At 36.6% G+C, this 22,460-nt stretch overlaps 2 protein-coding genes and 1 long non-coding RNA gene across 3 annotated transcripts in view; 1 reads left to right on the top strand and 2 right to left on the bottom strand.

The window, feature by feature from the left end:
• Positions 1-5,275: 5,275 nt before the first annotated feature.
• LOC127643718 (myozenin-2-like) lies at positions 5,276-16,301 on the bottom strand. The gene is made up of 5 exons (XM_052126552.1): positions 16,135-16,301; positions 13,195-13,361; positions 11,604-11,718; positions 7,443-7,626; positions 5,276-6,058 (listed from the first exon to the last, which is right to left on the bottom strand). Exons 2-5 carry the CDS (start codon positions 13,351-13,353, stop codon positions 5,803-5,805), a joined length of 714 nt encoding a protein of 237 aa, XP_051982512.1. The 5' UTR covers positions 13,354-13,361; positions 16,135-16,301; the 3' UTR covers positions 5,276-5,802.
• LOC127643723 (uncharacterized) lies at positions 16,171-22,346 on the top strand. The gene is made up of 3 exons (XR_007970566.1): positions 16,171-16,250; positions 20,778-20,943; positions 21,056-22,346. It is a non-coding gene; the product is annotated as an uncharacterized LOC127643723 (long non-coding RNA).
• Positions 16,952-22,460, bottom strand: part of LOC127643708 (synaptopodin-2-like) — a 28,252-nt gene continuing 22,743 nt past the window's right edge. The window contains exon 5 of the mRNA XM_052126540.1: positions 16,952-21,310. Within this exon, the coding sequence (XP_051982500.1) occupies positions 20,741-21,310 (570 nt within the window). The 3' untranslated portion in view covers positions 16,952-20,740. The remainder of the gene's footprint in view (positions 21,311-22,460) is intronic.

The following is a 22,460-nucleotide window of genomic DNA, read 5'->3' as shown; positions in this document are numbered from 1 at the left end:
TGTGTGTAAAAAAAAAAAAAAAACTAGTTTTTATTTGAATCCCTCTTAGTGTTAATGTATTATTTCATTGAATAAACATAAACGAATAAACATCCACAAAAATATTTCAAATCCGATTTGTATATTTTCTGATGAAAATGTGTGGTTTTGCCGGTGCAAAACCTCAAACTGGCATGATGTGGGTATTGAGGTTGAATACACGGCCGTTGCTATGTGGTTGCTAGGGTGTTGGGTGGTTGTTAGTATGTTTTGGTTAGTTGCTAGGTGGCCCAGGTTAAAATATCACACCCCAAACTTTCAACCATATTCTGGTCCTTATGTCCTAATACTTCAGTGAGATTTCTTTGCACCCATTTTATCATCCATCTGGTGAAAATTGCAAGTCAGATCACAAGATGAGTTACGCACCAAAATGTAATACTTAGGGTTATGGATTTGTTTGTTCCAGTCCCTAACCCTAAAAATGAGCAATAGTAATAGTGACGCTTGCCTTAGCAAGCACCACTAATTACATTAAAACCTAAATGGCTGCTACCTGTTAGTCATAATCAGATTCTGTAAGTTAATGTAATGCAGCATGCCAGAGATCAATGCTGACTCTGATGACTTCAACACAGGAGTGTAGTCTCCATTAATGCTCTGCAGGGACCTGTAAACCTTCTACCATGTTCTCAGTTCCCCGCTCTTGACCTTTACGTATTTTTTGTTTTGTCCCAATCCCATTGGTTCCACAATGCACCAGTACTGTGTCCGTAGATTTTGCCAGCTTATATACAGTAGGTCATTTTATTTGACCACCTGCTGTGAGCATTCAAAGTCCAGACTGCGCGGCATTTATTAGCAGCCAATAGTTCATAAGGTTAATTGTCTGTTAATCGCCAAAACATCAACAGAACTGGCAGCATGTGATGTTAGTTTGCTAATGTGAATTAAATATCATCCTCTGAACTGGATCTTAATTCCTCTGCGTGAAGTGGTATGGACCAGTTTCCATGTCTATGACATAATAACAAGCATTTTTTTTTAACTGATAAAAAATAGCTGCAGTGTAGTTTGGTGGCAATACATCAAATTCAGGAAATGGTTATTGCTGTTGTCCATCTATCATCATAAATATTGACTAGGGATACAATATATGTTCAGAATAACATTCTTCAATACTACTCTTATTTATGCAGTTCATAGTACTGTGCATGGTATGTGAATTTCCTAAATGCATAGAATATCCGAATTACCTACTACATTTGAACAAATATGCAATAGACAATAGAGCACACACCCGACTTATTACTGGGACTGTATCACATAAAGCAATGCACTCAACATGAATGAACTGAAAGTAATACCTGATGTGATTGTTTACTTCTTTTTTGTTTGAACAACTTAACGACTTATTTGACCGGACTGCCCAGAGTTATTTTGCCTTTATGCAAAATAAGTTTAAAAATGCAAAATCAAATTTTTAATGTCAGAGATAATAACCAGACTCCACTTGCATATACTGTAATGATGTCATGTGATTACGCTGTACCACATGACTATACAAAATGTTTATGACTGCATGATGAGTATGGTTTCACATACTAATTGGCAAACATTTACAGTTAGGTTGCATACTTTAACATTAGTTAATATTAACTAGCACAATAGTTCACATGATCTAACAATGAAATATTTTTACAGCATGTATATATCTTGTTAATGTTAATTACATTATTATTAAAATCCATTAAAATTGGTTGACATTAGTGTTAGCATTAGTTAACATAATTCATTATGAACTAACATTGACACTGAGCAATAGTACATTTATAAATTAGCATTAAACAAGATTAATAAATTCTATAAAATTGTTTAATGTTAGTTCCTAATACTAACTACCTAATGTTTACAATACAACCATATTGTAAAGTAATGTTTTATATAGTATGTTTTTAATTTATTTTATTTTTTTAAAACTATTTTTAAGAAATAGTATGCACTATTCAGTGAAATGCACAGCAAGCAGTATGCGAGTATTGTATTCTGAACATATTTCCAAATACTTGCCATGATCATTGGCTGTACTTCCACTCAGGTGTTATTTGTGCCCTAAAAACACCCAGTAGATTTCTCATTCCACTCTCACAAACCTGAGCAGACTATTGCAAACACCATTACTTTAAAATATGCAGTGATACCTGGAGCAGATACAGAGAACAGAACAATTGCAGTGACAGCATGAATAACATTGCCATCAAGAATCCCTGACTTTCTTGGTTAAGGCTTAAACTGCTGTACGTAGTCTCTGATAGCTGTGCCAAAAGTACAGCCATGACTTTTTTTTCCTTCTTCCAGATTTAGATCTGACATGAGGGTGGTAGCTAGATGTTGATCAAAGAACTACTGAAATAGCGTTGAACTGGCAACGCCCAAATGTACATTACACCATATTGTGTTAAGTGAGTATTATTAGTTTTTATACAGCCAAATAACACACCCATGGGGAAAGCAGGTGTGTTCAAAATGTTTTTCACATTCTAATATTTTGTGCTATAAAAAGTTAAAAGAGAATTCAGCCCAACCCTTGATAAACAGTTTCAAAAGGAATTTGGGGTCACAGCAAAGTTCCAAGGGTGCAGTGTATGAATTCTAAGAAGCTTGTCATAGAGCCTGAGGCAGTCCAACAGCAATCAAACAGTGTTTAGGAATGCAGCCATGTCCTCTGTGAACAGGACAGTCTTGGGGCAATCAGCAGCATTGGGTATTTCCTGTTTTAGAGATTATTTTGGCAAGAGTGCACGACATGACATAATTAGATGAACAGTTAAATAGTATATCAATATTTTCTCAGGCATTACAATAATGAGAATGACATTTCTCCTTATTGTGGTAATGGCAGTTTGGGACAAAATGTGTTCAAGTGCCATGTCACAATGCAAAAACAATTAAAAAATAAATGATGATTGGTCCAAAAATAGGCTTCCTTCTCTTTATGGAAAATATTAAATATAACCAAAGCAACCATATATTCAGGATTAGGGAGACCAAATGTACTAATTTAAGAATCAACTACTGAAACCCATACCGATCGACCAATTCTCTGAATATTTGGGGGGCATGTCCCTTTCAATGTGTGACATGGTTATGCCCCTGGCTCATTCAATCATTATTTATTATGTTTTTATAACAAATAGATGATCTTCTGCAATAGTTAAAAGCAACGTTTGGCACAGTGGTAGCACATTTTCAACACACAATACACTCTTAGATGGCTAAGCATTTATATACACTGTGTAAAGGCACTTGTGTCAACCATGCAGCAGCCCCACAGGGCATCATTTGTTATCCAGTTGGATAATCTGAATCCGCACTCTACAAACACACAAAGGCTTGTGTCTGTAGATCAGCATCTTTTTTTCTGACTAAGCAGGCTCAGGCTAATTGGTTGGCTTTTCTCCAGGTGCTGCTGTTTTCTTACAGAATGAGCTAGAATGACTATACTGAATTTTATGCTGTGTTCAAGGCTTACAACTGCTCACATTTATGATTTCAATATTAAAGGAAGTTTCAGAAATTCTGGCACTTACACAGCTCCATTATTTAAACCCCATGGCCAAGTGGTCAGCAGCTTTATATCTAGGATGCATCAGTGCACCTTATGTGCCAAGACTTAGTTGCATAATATAAATATACAGTAAGCAATTGCAGCAGAATAGCAACTAGTCTTTTAATGAGAAAATATGACAAGTCATGGTTCTGTGCATAATAATGTCTTAGCTTTAAGAGTAAGAGGAAGATGAGAATTTCCCTTTCATTTAAAATGCTAAGATAATATTGGGTAACAATTGTACATATTCTTAACAAATGCTTTCTTAAAGGTGATGTGTGTATTTTGTTCTCTTATTCCAGAATTGTTTTTTCTTTCTCTTATTTTTTCTCTCTTAAATTTCTTGTTGAACTGATTTCCCTTTTTTGCCATTGCAACTATTTCAATATAAGAATAAATGGACCCGGATGAGGGGCTGAACTGACCGAAGCACACGGCAGAGTGAGCTGTGACGGACATGTGCTGTGTCCATCAGTGACTGTCTGATAGAATGCAAGAGACAGGGACTCATCACTCATATGAGCTGTGTGAGGGAAACACATTCAATTTGTCAGGCCTGGAGACTCTAGCCTTGACAGAGAATAAATACATTGTCTCACACATACATGCATGCACTATGTGATTTTTGAACAGGGCATACTGAAAATACTTTGTGTTAATGGCAAAAAAGCTGTTAAACTGCAAAATATAATTTATACTATACTCAGCAGCCTTCTTTTTTTCCAGTAAAAACAACTAAACAACCTTAAAACAAGATATATTTTACTTGTCATACTGTAAGAAATTAAGACTTGTTTTCAGATAAAACTAAAAAGAGTTTTATGCTTAAAACATGATATATTTTTTTATTTGACAAAATAAAAAAAGAGTATTCTGGGTTCAGTACAAGTTAAGCTCAATTGACAGCATTTGAATTTGCGGCATTATGTAAATTACCGCCACTCCACCACTCCTTTTCTTAAAAATATATAACATAAATAATAATCTGTGTGACAGTGAGGCACTTACAATGGAAGTGAATGTGTCCAATTTAAAATTTAAGGTTTAAAGGCAGAAATGTGAAACTTATAATTTTATAAATATCATTTTAAGAAGTTAATTCAAATTAAATTTGTATAATTTAAAATCACACTAATTGTTCGGTTAAATTTGTGTATTATTTGAGCTGTAAATTTGTTTAAATAGTTGTTTTTACAGTCATTTTAAGGTTTACAGCGTTATGTTGTCATGGCACAGAAAAGTCTAGAGAGCGATTTCTTACCCTAAAAGCATGTTAACACACATATAGTTTGGGTTTTGTGGCTATACTTTTGAAACAATGTTGTATTGTTAACATATTGACCCCATTCACGCACAAGCAGAAGAAAAGGAGTCTAAAATAATTTTTGTGGTAATCAACATTATGCCACAAATGCTGATGCTGATTGACCTTAACTTGTACTGAACCCAGAACATTCCTTTAATTCAAACTGACAAGTTCATTTTTCTTACACATTGGTAAATATTTGGTCTTTTTTTAAGCATAAACCACACTAAATGTTACAATTCTCTCAAAGCAACCCTAAATATCTCATGCAATTTTTCTTCTCAAGTAAATGCATCTTGTTTTAAGGATGTCTAGATGCTTTTTTTTTTTTACTGGAAAGCAAGAAAAAATAAAATAAGCAAGAAACTGATATTTTGCAGTGTCATTTTATTGATTTGAAAATGCATGAAAACAGAACATATGCTCATTAAACTTTTTATTTAAATAAACGTGTTGATGTCACCAGCCATTTAAACATGTACTGTATATTTACAGGTTTATACAGGTGTACTGTATCTCAGCAAGCCCATCTTTGGGTTGCATAAGATTTGTGAAGTTTGCATGTAAATAGATCTATTCCACTTTTATGTTGGACTAAAACATTAGGAGACAATTCCAATACTCCAAGGAACAAAATTCCTTTGCTGCATAAAATATTTTTTGGTAGAAAATATGCCTTGCTTTAGAATATAATGTATTGAAATGTTTTTTCACTATGTATATTCCAGTTTGCACCGAGAGCCATTTTTATTCTTCTAAGACAATAAAAAGAAATATCATTAATACACTGTAATTCCTGGCCTAGCCTGATTTAACCATGAAACAATGTTAGCTATATATTAAACATTCTTTGAAAGTGCCACGTGTATTATAGTGGCAATGAAGTGCACATAAACTGTGATAATGCTCAGAGGTCATCTGACTCAGGGATAAATGTGGAAGACATGGATGATATGGGCTCAATTGGGACAGTAGGAAGTATCAGAGGGGCGCTGTCACCAATCCAGCCCGAGGCTGTTCTGTTGAATGTGAGCCGCTTGATCACCGGGTCAGCTACAGGTTCTTTGGGTAAGGGACTGGGAAGGCCGAGGCCGGGGTCCACATCACGAGGTTTAACAGCGGCTCTGGGTGCTTTGCCAAAGCCACCAAATGGAATAGCCACCCTTGAATTAAAGTAATAACAGTTCACACGTTTAGGTTTCAACACTATGGCATGTGTTTTTTCTAATTCAAATATTGCTGAATGGCATGTGCTCGCTCAGAAAACATGCCCCCCTGTTCAAATGAGGTGGGTTTCCAAATTTTTGCAAATGCACTTTAAAATCAACATGAAACAACATTTGTAAACCCTTTAACTTCCGTAATGTGACACATTTCAGAGTGAATCCATGTTCAACACATTCATCTACAGTACATTCAAAATTAGAAAATGAATTTACTCCTTTAGTTAATTTAGCTAATTAAAACGATCGAATGTAGCACAATTTTTGTCACAACTTAATTTCACTGTGTGCATGCAGTCAATGTATATTTGCATTGGAACCAGTGGTTGGGACAACATAAATATTTTTTATTGGCCATAAACATGTGATGTCCTGGTCACAGTATAGACCCCGCATGAGTAAAAATGTCAATTTAGTGTTTTATTATTTACTGATTATTTGTGATAATGGTGTTGTTTTTGTTGCCACTTTGAGTTATGTTTCATGTGGTGTTAGCCAGAGTGCATCTCTTTTCATAAATAAGTGGTTGTGGAGTGTCATTGTCATTGTGGTTTGAATGTAGGATGGGAAAGACCCCATATGCTAGTTGAAATATTTGTATTATAACTCAAGTGCTGCGAGATGTTGTCTCTTATTTCTCAAGTCCACAGCTTGCTACACTTGCACTAACAAATGTCTGAAATGATTGAAATTGTGTTGGCTCAACATAATTAAAATGATGACGCTGATATATTTTTATCTCATATATATGACAAAATAAACTTAAGTTTGCACAACAATGTAGCCAAGTGGAGAAATTTTATGTAATTTAACTCTAGTCATAAATTGGACGTGGCCCCTTTAAGGGGCAATGGCGGCTCAGTGGTTGAGGCTCAGGGTTACTGACCAGAAGGTTGGGGGTTCAAGCCCCAGCACCACCAAGATGCCACTGTTGGGCCCTTGAGAAAGGCACTTAACTCCAGGTTGCTCTGGGGGGATTGTCCCTGTAATAAGTGCACTGTAAGTCGCTCTGGATAAAAGCGTCTGCCAAATGCATAAATGTAAATGTTTAAGAACCGGAGATTTGCGACACCCGATTTCCGGCATGTTCTCTTGTTGAAGACGTCAGAACACGTTGCGCAAGAGAGCTCCCAGTTTTGTTCATCGGTTGAGAAAACTTTGGGATGCAAATTAATTGATGAAAGTATACAAATACAAAAAAAAAAAATCTTTAAAATAACGTGCACCACTGAAACTATGAACGTATTTTAAGAAAGTAAATAGGGTCAATTTTGATTTCATGTTGACTTTAAAGACATAACAAGTTTAAGGCAGTAGTACAAACCTGTTGAAGCTCTTGTATTGAGGTATCTCATGCCTGGGCTCGGGTTCAGGCATATGGGTGACCAGAGTGTCGGCCAGAGAGGGGTTATTAATAAGTGCCTGTTCCCAGGGGGACTGATAGGATCTGGGCATTGCTGTACTGTTGAACTTCTCAGATGGAACATTCTTTAAGGGACCACCATAACCTATTGGAATAATAATAATAATAATACAAAATAAATAAATATAAACTCTTTATATGACCATAAAGTGGTCCATGAATTGAAGCAATTTGGGTTGCAGACTGAAAACAGCTTAGTCACTGGCTACAAATTGCAGATACACTGAAAAGAAGAAAAAAAAAACTGTAGAGTTAAAGAACATGGTCAATAGGTAGAAACAGCGTACTCAGACCAGGACAAAGCAAATGTTAGGAAATGAAAAATGAGCCTTATCAATGGAAAAAGAGTGAGACACCCACAGGTCAAGAGACACATGACCTGCTTTGTTCTAATGGGGAAAAAAGTAAGAAGCCTGGTCTAGAAACATATTATATCACTATCCACTCAGTCATACTTCTTATTTCATCAGATGAAACGTTGTCAGTAGCTTAGCACTGTCTGAATTTACACAGAATCATTGATTTTTATTTTAAATTAAGGTGACATTTATGCCATTGTGCATTCTTCTGTTCAACAAATTGCATTACGCATTTATTTCTTATCCACATTTAAGTTTTTGTACCAGTGAATGTAACCTAAACCCTGTTATTTTTTCCCTGTATAGTGCAAATGAACCATTAATACTTCCATCTTTAGCATGTTTTTGGAAAATAATTAAATTTTATGACTAATTATTAAGCATAGAGTTTAAGTAATCATAATCATAAACAGGCCGACCTGCTCCATTTATAAAAGAGTCCTTAAAACACAAAACAGCGTTAACCCCCAACCCCCACCCACCCAAACAATTATAGCCAAAAATGATACCCAGTCCAGCAGACAAATCTGAAGCGACTGCCCCTCAAAAAGGTTTAGAGCCCCTGACCCTCAAAATGTCTGTGCACATTCCTGATCCCACACAACCTTATTTTCAATAGAAAAAAAATAAAATAAATAATAATTATATAGGATCTACCCTGAGGTCCTATGGTCATGTAAATGACATTGTGTTTTACAGTTCTTGGTATGCTGTTGATCTGTGTTTGCATTGCTACAGAAATGTAGTTAAATATCGTAACTCCAGTCCTCATATAACCCCTTAAAATGAGCTTCTCTCATTAATGCCTTTAATAATGTCAAACAGAATGCTTTATTCCCCGAGTGTTGAGTTTATTAGCTTATTGTTATGCTCTGCCTTCAGCTTATTTTTATACTCTGTGGAATGTTCTCACACTCTGTTACCTACTGCTACTGTAGTGTAAGCAAATACAGTAATCTATTACTATTCAAGCACTGGTCCATTTTGACAAGGTGCTAAAACATGCTGTGGAAGGAGTCAGGGGGACCCTTCAAAATGAGTATCCCTCAAATTGCTGTTCACTGGCAGGGCCAGCAAGCCCGAAACATCAGTTATGTAATGTGGATGTTCTGTCATGTATCACCCTCGTGCTGTAGACAATCTCTTTTCTGAGTTTATGGGCCTCAAGGAAGCAGCACAAAATGTATGTGCACAACCCTGAGGGTCTGGCCAGCTCAACATGCCTGAGAGAATGGTTAACAGCTGGGGGAATTTCAAAGGAACGGTTTGTACAGGCCAGCACATTGAGACGTCTCTAGTTAGCAATATGCCATAGTTGTGCTGAAATTTGACTCTATAAATACTTATTTCCTGTCAAAATGCATTTATTTCCTTCTTTGGAAAGAACAACACAATATAACAAAACAATATGTAACAAGAATTCTTAACATTTTCCAAACTCCACAGTACAAAGACCGAAATTCACTAAAATAGCGCCAATTCAAGTAACATTAAACATTTTCCAAAGTCTAAAAGACTCATCCTCCACAATATTGATCGTCATCAGGCTGTCTTTTCACTTTGGATAAAGAATGCACATGATTTGTTTCAGGGCAGCAAGCGCCGCGTAGAACTCCATATGAAAAGCGCATCTTATTCTGCTTTTAGCGCTGGCACTGCAGAAGCTTAGCGGCAACAGGTACAAAGTTGAAATGATGTTAAATATGAGCGAGTGTCAACAGACCCTCCATGTGGTAAAATGAGGACTTACAAAAGGCGCAAAGAACTTAACTTTTGTCACAAGTCCTATCAGCATTTGTTTTATAAGAGGTCATTTAACCAGTACGGACTCACTGTTGTGTGTTTGTTTGTAGTGTGTAACCAAGTGCAATGCCCCCGCTGGACACATCGCAACGGTTCTGGCCTCTAACCAGTGTTCAGAACTCACACGGAGCTGAATATAATGTCAGAATCAAATGTCAAATCGGTACATGCCTTAATCGTGATTAAGAAAACGTTTACGTGATATACATTTTAAACTAATTAAAACAGTACTACAAAATGCAATATTTTTATTATATATGTGCTATATTTACGCCTCTCATCAACTCTAGAATGGTGTTTTCCTCCACTGAAAACTGAGCTGTTCGAAAATGCTCTCTATTACTGCATAGTTTGGAAATCAATGACGTCATGAACCTGAAAAACTGAATTTTCAAATGAAGACGGATTAGTGTGGGTGTGACCTAAGTGGGTGCTTCCAGGCCAGAATAAGCCGCAAAGTGGATCAGACTTCAAGCCAATAGTCAAAAATCTTGCTACATTTGACAATCTGACTCTAGACACAGAAAACTTTATTATTCTGTATGTCAATGCTTCACTCAAAATGAATGATGTTTGGCTGATTTCTTTTATGCATTTTTCATTCATGCCAATATGCACCAATGAATTAATTACCCGATAACAATTCTGCGATATCAATTGACATTCATTCTCACACTTTGAGATTGCAATTCTTTGAATCTCTTTCATTTGTCATTAAAAATTCTGATCATTGAGTATCCGCTGGTCTGCATACCATATCTGGTCCACACTCCCTCCAAACAAAGCCTCCCTCAAAGCCACAAAAATAGCATGACATACTGTAAATGTGTACTCATCCTCCAATCTTGGAATGCTGGCTAAGCCCAAAGGCTAGATCATGTCATGGGAGTTTTAAGGTTAAGGTCTGTTTAAGGTGATATCATGGACAGCTGCTGCACTGTTACAGTACTAAAGAGACACAGGAAATTCTTAACAAACTTCCTTTTGGTGTGCGCATCATCTGCTGCAAACTGAAACTGTAAACAATAGTAAATACTACAATTTTAATTGAATTTAAAGCTGAAGCATGTAATTCCTGTGCCACAAGCACCACCAAACGGAACTGCAAAATTAAAATTTGTTTTCAAAACAGCTTTCTGAATTCGACAACGCCCCCCCCCATCTGCCGTTGGTCAAACAATGAGATAGTCCCACCCCCAGCTTATGCCATTGGTTTAGTAATGTTGTTGGGGCGGGTTTAAGTGGGTCTCTCAAAACAAACAGAGCAATTTTCAAAGTGCCACAGAAAGACAGTGCTCAAAGTTTTATTTTTAAATTAAGCTATGGCTTACTAATAGTTGTCTCTGCATATTAAGCTGGGATAGGAGAAAGTATTTTAACACAGAAAAAGTTGCATACTTCCGCTTTAACGATTGTATGCCATTTCTGTGTCTAAACTTCAACAAACAAAAATTGTGTATTAAAGCAGAAATGCAAGCTCCTACAAACAAGTTTACTGTTTTGCTACATATCAACGTTAAATTCTGTTTGGTGACGTTAGTGGCGAAGAAATTACACAAAGTTCATGTTTGGTGAATTTATGCCAGTGAAATTATGTAGCCAAAATCTAAACTTCCCTCACTGACCTTTTGGCTGAAAATAATGAATGTGAACATCAAAGCTGCATGGTTTGCAGTAAGGTAAATGAGTAAATGGTAAGCTTCAGCATTTTTTTATTTATTATAATGTGTTATTTCCTATTTATTATTTTTAAAACAACAGTCCTTGAGCATTTAATCATATTCTGTTGACAATCTTTATTGCAACAGGAGTATTTTGCATGCTTAAAATTTTGTGTGACCACACAAAGAGTATCTGTTGAATCTGTCAATACATTCTTAAGAAATTGCTGTGGACTAACCTGGGGCAATACTTTCAGGGTTGGATGTTTTTGGTGCCTGGTCAGCTCCAAGACCATTTGCATTACTTAAAATGTCTGTCATTTCAGTATTTTGACCAGGAGGAATGGCATCAATCTGTAAAGGCATGAGAGGAAAAAGTGTTTTTTTTTTGTGTGGAAATGGATGGATCATGTACATTGGAATTCAAAAGTTTACATACACTTAGGTTCACTGTTTTTTTAACCACTCCACAGATTTAATATTAGCTAACTATAGTTTTGGCAAGTCTTTTAGCGATATCTACTTTGTGTATGACATGAGTAATTTTTCCAACAATTGTTTACAGACAGATTGTTTCACTTTTTAATTGACTTTATCACAATTCCAGTAGGTCTAAAGTTTACATTTACTAAGATAACTGTGCCTTCAAGCAGCTTGGAAAATTCCAGAAAATGATGTCAAGCCTTTAGACAATTAGTCAGTTAGATTATGATAGGAGGTGAACCTGTGAACATAGTTTGGTGCAAAAATGGCAAATCAATCCCAAAACAACATCACAATACCTTGTGAAGATATGGCAGGAAACAGATAGACAAGTATCTATATCTACAGTAAAACAAGTCCTGTATCATCTTAACCTGAAAGGCTGCTCAGCAAGGAAGAAGCCAATGCTCCAAAACCACCATAAAAATAGCCATACTACAATTTGCAAGTGCACATGGGGACAAAGATCTTACTTTTTGAAGAAATGTCCTCTGGTCTGATGAAACAGAAATTGAGCTGTTTGGCCATAATGACCATAGTTATGTTTGGAGGAAAAAAGGTGGGGCTAGCAAGCTGAAGAACACCATCTATGAAGCATGGGGCTGGCAGCATTATGTTGTGGGGGTGCTTTGCTGCAGGAAGGACTGGTGCACTTCACAAAATAGATGGCATCAGCAGGAATGAAAATTATTTGGAAGTACTGAAGCAACATCTCAAGACATCAGCCAGGAAGTTCAATCTCGGTCGCAAATGGAAAATGACCCCAAGCATACCTCCAAAGTTGTGGCAAAATGGCTTAAGGACAACAAAGTCAAGGTACTGGAGTGGCCATCACAAAGCCCTGACCTCAGTCGGACAGAAAGTTTGTGGGCAGAAATGAAAAACCGTGTGCGAGCAAAGAGGTCCACAAACCTGACTCAGTTACACCAGTTCTGTCTGGAGGAATTGTCCAAAATTCCAGCAACTTATTGTGAGAAGCTTGTGGAAGACTACCCAAAACTTTTGACCCAAGTTAAACAATTTAAAGGCAATGCCAACAAATACTAACAGTGTATGTAAACTTCTGACCCACTGGTAATGTGATGAAAGAAATTATTCTCTCTACTATTACTCTGACATTTCACATTCTTAAAATAAAGTAGTGATCCTAACTGACCTAAGACAGGCAATGTTTTCTATGATTAAATGCCAGGAATGGCAAAATGTATTGAGTTTAAATGTATGTGTCTAAGGTGGATGTAAACTTCTGACTTCAAATGTAGCTACAAAGAAATGTGCTTCTGTATATTTTCATGATAGCACACTATTTGTAGCCTACTGTGTATATATAATATTTTATACACTTACACAATGTTGCATGTTGACTTCATTCTGAATACTTTCAAAGGTATATTTATCGGAGCGTTTCTGACGCATCTTGAAGAGACGAGAACCCCTATTTGAAGCTGAGGAAAGTTCTTCCAACATGATTTCCTTTGGTGCGCTAACCTTCCTCCCCAGGTCCATCTCTGGTTCTGTGGAAAAGAAACATTCAGATCAATTAGGCTCCTTTTTGATAGTCAAAACTCATTTTAAGGTGCTGTTTTTTTGGAATACCTCACATAAAATGTCCCTACAATGAATTTTGACAAAATGGATGCTAGTGTGATTTGATTATGCTTGCTTGTGTATCCAAAAGTTATTTGCAAAAGATAATGATAGCCAAAATTTACTTTGGAGGGTAGAATTCACAGAAATGTATCAAATTTAATGGAAGTAGGTGTTAGAAACCAACATACAAAACCTCTGCCAGAGAAAACACACTTCTGCGCAACTGAACTTTTGACTCCAATTTGTGTAGTTACTGAGATATAACCCCTGTGACAACTTCCCTGTGCGGCAGTTAGTGCAGTCGCCCCTATATTTGTTTTGCATGGCCTGTCCCTCTGTAATGTTAGCGATATGATTAGAGCATTCTTTAGGCCATTCTCTCATTGAAAATATATGGCTATTTGCACTTCTATAAATTCTTGAGTTTGGCAAGAACAAGTACATTTAGGTGTCAGCTGTCTTTAGCAGCTCAAAATGTACTTACTACTGAAGACCCTAATGCTGGTCACTCAGGGATATCTGAAAGGCATATCAAAGGATGAAAGCGTATCCTTCCAGCTGTCAAGAACTGAACTGCACTCAACCACTAGCCAATCAGTCATCCACACCCCTAAATAACATTTCAAATAGGCAACTACAAAAGATCAGAGATGTAATAATACATATCTGTAGATTTTTATTTTTTAGCAGGGTGTGGTAATGCAATTCATTATAAAATCTAAACACTTCAAATTGGAAGGCACACTTTTTGCAACATGATCACACTGGAAATTGACATGGTGCGACATCCCCCATCAAACATTTGTATACATGAATATGCATTACTGTTGACTGAATTAAATCATTAACAAATAAAATAAAACTTGCTTTGGGCACCACTTTGGGGACATTTCACCCGGATACTGGAGCTATCACGTGTCTATGTGTTCAACACCAGTTCCAGCTTTGACCACTGGGGGCAGTGATTTGTAATTCAGTAAGGACAGACTGATTTCAGCAGCAAAACTTTCGACCACCGTTTGCCGGATTTACTTTTCACAGGATTTCTGGAAGAGGATTTTAATTGGACACAGACAGATTCACGAATTAATCATTTAAACCATTTTGTGAATGAGTGTCACTGATTCACTGAACAGAACCAAAGCATAACTTCTGTTGAAAAATGTGTATTGACTTGGACAGAAATGTCTATGTCTTTACTTACATTTTTAAGATTTTATTAACTTCCATTACTTTTCCAAGTCTTGAAAATACAATTGAAAAATTCCCTGATATTTCCAGGTTTTCCATGATCAGGGAAACCCTGATTGGAGATCCACTAAAATAGCTGGTTAGTTAAAAGTTTCAAATAGGTTGTTATTGTAAAAGATGCATGCTGATACTATAGATTTGGAGGGACATGAGGGTTTATGTAACCGCCAAGACAGATACAGTATTTTATTTTTGTTCCAGTGAATTCAGATGCAAACACACACACACACACACACACACACACACACACACACACACACACACACACACACACACAATATATATATATATATATATATATATATATATATATATATATATATACTCTATATACAATAGATAGATAGATAGATAGATAGATAGATAGATAGATAGATAGATAGATAGATAGATAGATAGATAGATAGATAGATAGATTGATTAATTGATTTAAGAAGAGGGCAGTAATGAATTGTTGCTCGTACAATCAGTGGCATGGATCTCTCTACAAATTGCAGCCGCCTGCATTTTTCTCTTCTGTGTTGACATCAGAGAATGCTGAGACATGCTGTCTGTGGAAAACATAAAGTTAGGGAATGTACGTGTATGCCCTACACCATTTCATACTTACATTCTCGGCCCTGTTAATATATCAGAGAAAACACAGTTCTAACAAGACACAAACACATTATACCTTTCATAGTCCAGTGGGTGACATTTATTACTCCTGCTGAAAAGCTGACACTAGCAGATCCCTTTAAATAACCTTAAGCAATTTAATGTGACATCCGAGCAAAGGACGCACCCCCACACTCTTCTGCAGGGGACTGTGAATCAGATTGCCTGATATAGACCCAACTGGACAGGCCGTTGCAGCCAAAGGGTGTGATGTCACACCGTACAAATCCACCAGTTGGAAAGGGAAAGGTGCCAGTTTGTGTCCACAGGTATTACTGTCCTGATACATACTTGCATACTCGCTACACATATTAAAGTCCAACTAATGTACTACTTCACAATCAGGGCTACATACAACAACTCAACATGTCCAAAAAACATAGTATTACAATATAAACTACAATGTCCACAAAACATAGTACTAACACAGAATATATATCTATGTATATATATACATACACAAACACACACATAGTATTGCCAAAGCACATGTCCAAACCATTGCATATGTTTAAATAAATAAATAAAATAAAACATTTTAATAATAAAATATTTTTCAGGTGTTAAATCCACAAATGTAAACTACAGTAACACCTTGCAATCATTGGTCTAACTTGTTTGATATTGAAGTCTTTATTGTCTTATACTGCTTTGAAGCATAATTGTTTATCATAATTTGTCATATAGGTGATGGCAGTTATAGAAACATTGATAGAACCATTAACCCACTGTACACACAACCCACACATCCCTGCTGCAAAAGCACTTCAGGCAGGAGGACGTCCTTACCTGCAATGTGTCAGGCTGTGTTAGTATCCTTTAGGAGAGGAAAGTTGCAACCTGTGTTGGATCTCTCTCTCTGTCTGGGACTGAGGCACTCTGGCCAGGGAAGACAGGGAGTTGAGGTAAGTGAGGTTGGAAGGAGGGTCAGCTGTTGGTTTGTCCATTTTTACTAGCATGCTGTTATAAATAGCACTGAACTCATACAAACAGACATACGTTAGGGTTAGGGTTATTACATTTTGAGAGTAACAGAGACAGCAGGTGTTGCTGGTGTTGTGCATCCTATCCTGTGAAGGACCTACCTTGACATTGCTCTCATACAGAGGCCCCAAAAATGATTTGGACAATTTAGCAACCTTTAAATTGTATTAAATAGCAAAAAATCAAATCAAGAGTCTTTTATTTTAAATAAGGATACACAAGCACTTTTCAAGCTATATATATTCACATAAATTTGTCACGACAATTTGTCGGGTTGTCAAACATAGTGGAACATATTCAGTCACACCGGTGTGAGCTTGAGGGGTGTGAACATACGTCTAAAATCACCTTGAGACCAGTTGGTTAAAGGTTGCAAATATAGCTGGGAAAGGGGAAGTTTGTTATAGGAAAAAAAAGTCTTGCATAATTTGTTTGCTTGCTTGTTAACTAATATAAAAAATGGGACCTTATTGTAAAGTGTCCCTAAATTGTTTTAATTATTTTGCAGTGTGACCACTGGTTTCTTTGCAAGTATGGTGCTATTATAGTGTACCAATATATTCAGATCAATCAATTTACTCATTTAAATTATACTGTTCATATGAATATTTATGGTTATGATTATAATGCAATAACTGGAATTGCAGATTGCAATTTACATGTTTGCTCTTGTGTATGTCCCAAATGGCACATTATTTGCAGAACCCTATTTTGAACATGGTTCAGCCTTCAAAGTCAGCTGCCAGATAACTCAGTTGTATGACAAGTACAAGCTCTGGAGTCAAGTCAAGCCTCCCAATCGTTATATAACAAGACAGCAACTTGTCACAGACTAAAGGACTGAAAGCAGGCTCTACACTATGCAACATACATTTTATTCTCCCTCAGAAACAAAGATGTGAAATTAGATGGAAAAAAAAAGAACTTAATGCAGAAAGATTTTTAAACATGTTACTTTATTAGAAGTGAAAAGCATGGTTTTGTGCCAGTCATACACAGAGATTGGAGCCGTAGAATAAAACTAATCTAATTGATGGTTTAATCAAACCATTTGCTTGTCTCATACGATACATTTGACAACAAATCAAGTCAACAAATATCCTTCAGTATCCAGACCAACATTTTAAATAATATTTGACGAGGATGCTTAATGCAGAAATATTCTGTCATAGAATAAAAAAGTATAAGCAAATACCTACTCAGAAATCACAGACTAGCTACTGATAAGCAAACTGTGCATTTAGAGCATGCATCTTTGTGTAACACAATCACATTCTGTAAGTGAACCCTGAAGCAATAACAGCTCATGTGTACAAAACTACAGTGTCATTCACACAGACAAATTCAATAATTTCATTTGTGACTGTCAAAGCAAAAAAAAAAAAAAAAAAAAGAAAGAAAAAAGAGACAAATGTAGTAATGTTAATGACAGTTTCTTGCATTTATTAGCAAACAGAACATTTTGTTTTATGTGAATCTGAGTGAACTTAATTCAGTCTGAATCAACAGGGCATGACGTAAATTACGGGTCAGGCCGGGTCACAACAGAATGTATTAATCTTTTAAAGTGAAGCTTATGGACCAAGTACACGGCTAATACTGATTCAGCTGTTTTCAGAGCTTATCACACAAACTAATTTCACTCTCTCTAATATAATGAGAAAGGAATGTGATAAATGTGTTTCTATATGTTATCACAACAAACCTAAATATTCAAATTCTTTGATTTAAATTCACAGTGATAACAAGCTAATTAAACGGAAACGTTGGTAAAATGTCTGAAAATTGTAATTCAGAAAGATGCTATTTTGCTTGCATAATGTACAATGAATGTCTATGATGTGTTATTTATTTAGCATATGTTTACTGTCATGCATCGTTTTGCCTTTGTCATTAGCACAACACTAAAAACTGAAATTGTGATGCATATAATTATTTATAAATCAAAATGAGTGATTGTTGTAAGTTACAAATCCCAGCACTAACTCTCTGATTTCATCTTGAAATTCTTTTTTTCTGACTTTTCATGGACCCTTCTTTTGCAACATGGCAACTATTTCAGTCTGCTTATCTTTATCTTTATGCATACCATTATCTGACTTCATCAAAATAATTTTAGCTTAAAGGGATAGTTCTCCTAAAAATTAAAATCCTTTACTGTCTGTCATCATTTATTCACCCTCATATTGTTGGAAACATATACAACTTTTGTTCCACTGTGGAGTAGGAGATGTTAGGCAGAATGCTAGTCTTACTCCCCATTCACTTGCAGTTTATGGGAAAAGGCATTGCAAAGACAGCCCAATTATGCAGACACAACATTTGGAAGATCAGACCATTCCTATCTGAGCATGCTATACAACCTCTTGTCCAAGCACTTGTCATGTCATGTCTAGACTGGACTATTGCAATGCTATTCTATCAGAACTTCCTGCATGTAGTCAAACCTCTGCAATGAATCCAACTGACTATCCTTTAAGTCTATGTGCCCTCCAAAAGCTTACAACCGGACAATCTGATCACACAATGAAATTGGAAATGGTAGGTTAGCTTTTTTTTGTGCTTACCACAATTCAAAACACAGCTCCCAGTGGCTAAAGCAGTAAGTGTTGTTGGGCGTATGAGCACACATGAGCTTCATTTTCCATGTGAAATGTCCATGGAGGGGCGCCAAAAGCAAGTTGTGAAGTGACTGTACAGCACATCCAGCTGTACAGGATGTAAGCCCCCCCAACCAAATCACAAACCTAGCATGTATTGCAAAAGGAAAAAATGCAACCTCCAATTCATGCTTGTCATCGATTATGCGAACGCAATTACATCCTGGTTTCAACACGGTATCTTAACCTGGGTCTCCCATGCTGCGGAGGTGAAGTGCTTCCGATTACATCATAAGGAAAGGTAAACACACTGGAGCTGATAAAACGTGTCTGTTAGGAAATGTTTCGGCATTATGTGCCCAATCCTAGGGTACCGGAACTATCGGAAACAACATACTGACCTCCCGTGTGATCATGTTGGATCCAAGAGTGAACGGTGCCTCATGGTGTCATCTGACAGAGGCACAAAACTGCCTTTTCAGACTTTCACTTCCACCATTCCTTGCTAGTGGAATGACATTCCATCCAAGCCAATTCCCTACTTTCAAAAAATATTCTTAAAAAAAAACTCACCCCATTCTTTCACTACAGTCTCTCACCTTCCGCCCTACTTGTACTTCTCTGAGCAATATGAAACTTTATATTGCAACACTTTTCATATTATTGCCTCCTTAGGACAAATCACGTTTGCTGTATTCCTCATTTGTAAGCCGCTTTAGATAAATGTGTGTGCTAAGTGAATAAAATGGAAATGAAAAATCCCTCACATTCTGACTAACATCTTTTGTGTTTCACAGAGAACAGAAAATGATATGGGTTTGAAACAGGGACTAAAAATGAAATGTTTTTCATTTCGGTTTGTTCTGAGCAAAAACTGGATTTTTGTTCCGGTTCAGAGGTGCTGCAGCCTCCTATCCAAAAGGTTACTGGTTAAAAATGGTTAATCACATTCTTTTAAAAATGACAATACTCTGTTCTAAGGGGTGGGTGAAATACCAATTGCAATATTGCCAGATCTCACAAGAGTAACAAGCACCATGGTCTGGAAAAACAAGCCCAAAATAAACCACTTGCCTCACCAAAATAAGTGAAAATATTATTATATTATTTTCTTCCTGTGTGGTGAATTTATAGTCATAGAAATCATAACAAGCACTTCATTTACATTATTTTAATTACAGATCTACTTCTCAGTCAAAACCCGGCAGCATCAAATCTGTATCAATGCATTATATCTAACAATAATTCAGTGAAGACTTGGAAACAACCGAGAATTATACATTACCTCTAATAATGTTTTCAGTCTATCTAGATTAGCTGTGCATGTATATGTAGTAAATATACATAGTTGCTAAAAAGGTTTTCATTCAGAGAATGCAACATCAACAACTGGCAATTTTTTCGGTCAACACGAACTGGTGTAGTTCCAAAAATGTACTGTGATAAACACTTTGGCCTTTAGTTTTTATTAAAAAAATATAGAAATAAAATGAACCGGTTATAACCGGTTACCAGCATTTAAAAATAACGTTTTCACTCCGAAACAATTGAAAATAACTTTGTTCCGGTTTTCGATGACATTCTGCTAAACATTTCATTCATTTTCTGTTTTCTTTTTCGTTCCTTGAATTGTATTTAGTCCCTGATTTGGAATAACAAATGAGTGTGAGTATATGACAGAATTTTCATTTTTGAGGGGAACTAACCCTTTAAGAAACCATTTGAAATTACTAATACTTTCTAAAAAGATAACAACATTCTCATTTCATTTTTCTTTCACTACCTTCAAGAAACAATTTCCTGGTTCAGATTTAACGTCTCCATGTGCCGCTATCTTTGGCTTTATAGAGTCCCAGTCTGTGAGGCCCCATGTACTTCTGATCACCCTGTGAGGGCCCCAGATTAGCCTCTGTCAGTGACCTCTGGGGTTGGCACTGCCTGAATGGTGACCGATACGGGATGGGACCAGCTGGTGCAGATGCTGTGCTTTTGGTTGGGGACAGAAAAGACAAGGGTGACTGACTCAAACTCTCTTTTAGGTTCTTTGGTGGAGGTTCATATGCAACCTTTGCCTTCCACTCTGCAGGGGGTTGAGGTAAAAGCTTACTCTGTTCTGCATAATGCAGATTGGACGCAATAGACTGCGGGAGGTCCAGGAATGCGAAGGCCGCATCCACCAGGCCAAGAGGGTGGCGTGAGGCAGCTTCCCAGGGAGTGAGGGGCTTGTGACACCTGTCCAGCCGACTGGTCTGCCCGATTGGTGGCCGAACGGAAACAGCATGTGGTGCAGGTCTAGGAGATGGAGACGATGAAACAGACCTGGATGTGAAGCCCACTGATAAAAGTCTAACAGGTGGTGAGAAGGATGAGCTCCTAAGCACCTGAAATAACCAAACAAATGTATTTAATTTCAGTCAAAGTTTTTTTAATGGCAATAAATAATAGTTCTTGCCACTCCAGAGAAAACTTAATATCTGTTTAATAGGCTCCATATAACTTCCACGGCAGAGTATCTTATTGAGTTCAAGGCACAGCATCTAAACCCCCCCCTGGATATTTCCACATGGAGTGATCAGAATGGCCAGAAACAGATAACAAAGTTGTTCAAGAAGGACTGTGCTGCCATCACCTGGTTATGATATGAACTTGCAGGGCTAGTAACCTGCCCAAATCAGTCTCTGCATGTTTAGCAAAGTTAACATTTTCAAATGCTATCTTGTCTTTTTTGCTTTTAGAAAAATAAAGGACAGGACATTTACCAATCTGCCAATCATTTAGTTACTGGTTCCCAACAGTAATGTATGAAAAACTTCATGTAAATATTTTGTACACTGAATTTAATGTTTATAAAATAAGCTATATTAATGGAGTTTGCCATTGATTTTAAAAGCCAGTACAGCTGAAGAGATAAATCAAACACATAAATAAATTCATTTTTAAATGGCAGGGAAGACTGACTTCATAATTACACAAGTGAGTGTTGGGTGTTTCTACTTTTCATAAGAGCATCAACGCTAAACTGAAAGTAAGTGACAGGTGCCATAAACTGTAGTGCTCTCCTCTCGCCACTTTCAGATCATGGGACCAGAGATCACATTTCTCCAAATATAGCTGCTGGAGCAGGCCTAGCAGGGAATTCCTTCATATCATTTCAAATTTTCAATTCTAAAAGTTGTATGTCTTAGCTATTCAAAAGTATGATGCAACACAGGTCGAAATTTAGAACAATATTAATACTGCAAGCATGTATTTAGGCTTATTTATTTTAGGTTTACTGGTGATCAATGTTTTTTCCAAGCAGAAACTAATCCCTTTCCTGCATTCAAGACTTTTGGAAGAGTGAATAGGCCTTATGTGTGTATATATATATATATATATACACATACACACACACACACACACACACACACACACACACACACACACACACACACACACACACACACACACACACACACACACACAAACACACACACACATATATAAATAGGCCATATTGACCTTTAATACTTATATAATAATTCATACAAT

This window comes from Xyrauchen texanus, chromosome 1 (genome assembly GCF_025860055.1).
Source record: "Xyrauchen texanus isolate HMW12.3.18 chromosome 1, RBS_HiC_50CHRs, whole genome shotgun sequence".
In the NCBI taxonomy this organism is placed as follows: Eukaryota; Metazoa; Chordata; class Actinopteri; order Cypriniformes; family Catostomidae; genus Xyrauchen; species Xyrauchen texanus.
Note: the sequence above shows the minus strand (reverse complement) of the source record. Positions and strands in the feature narration are given on the sequence as shown.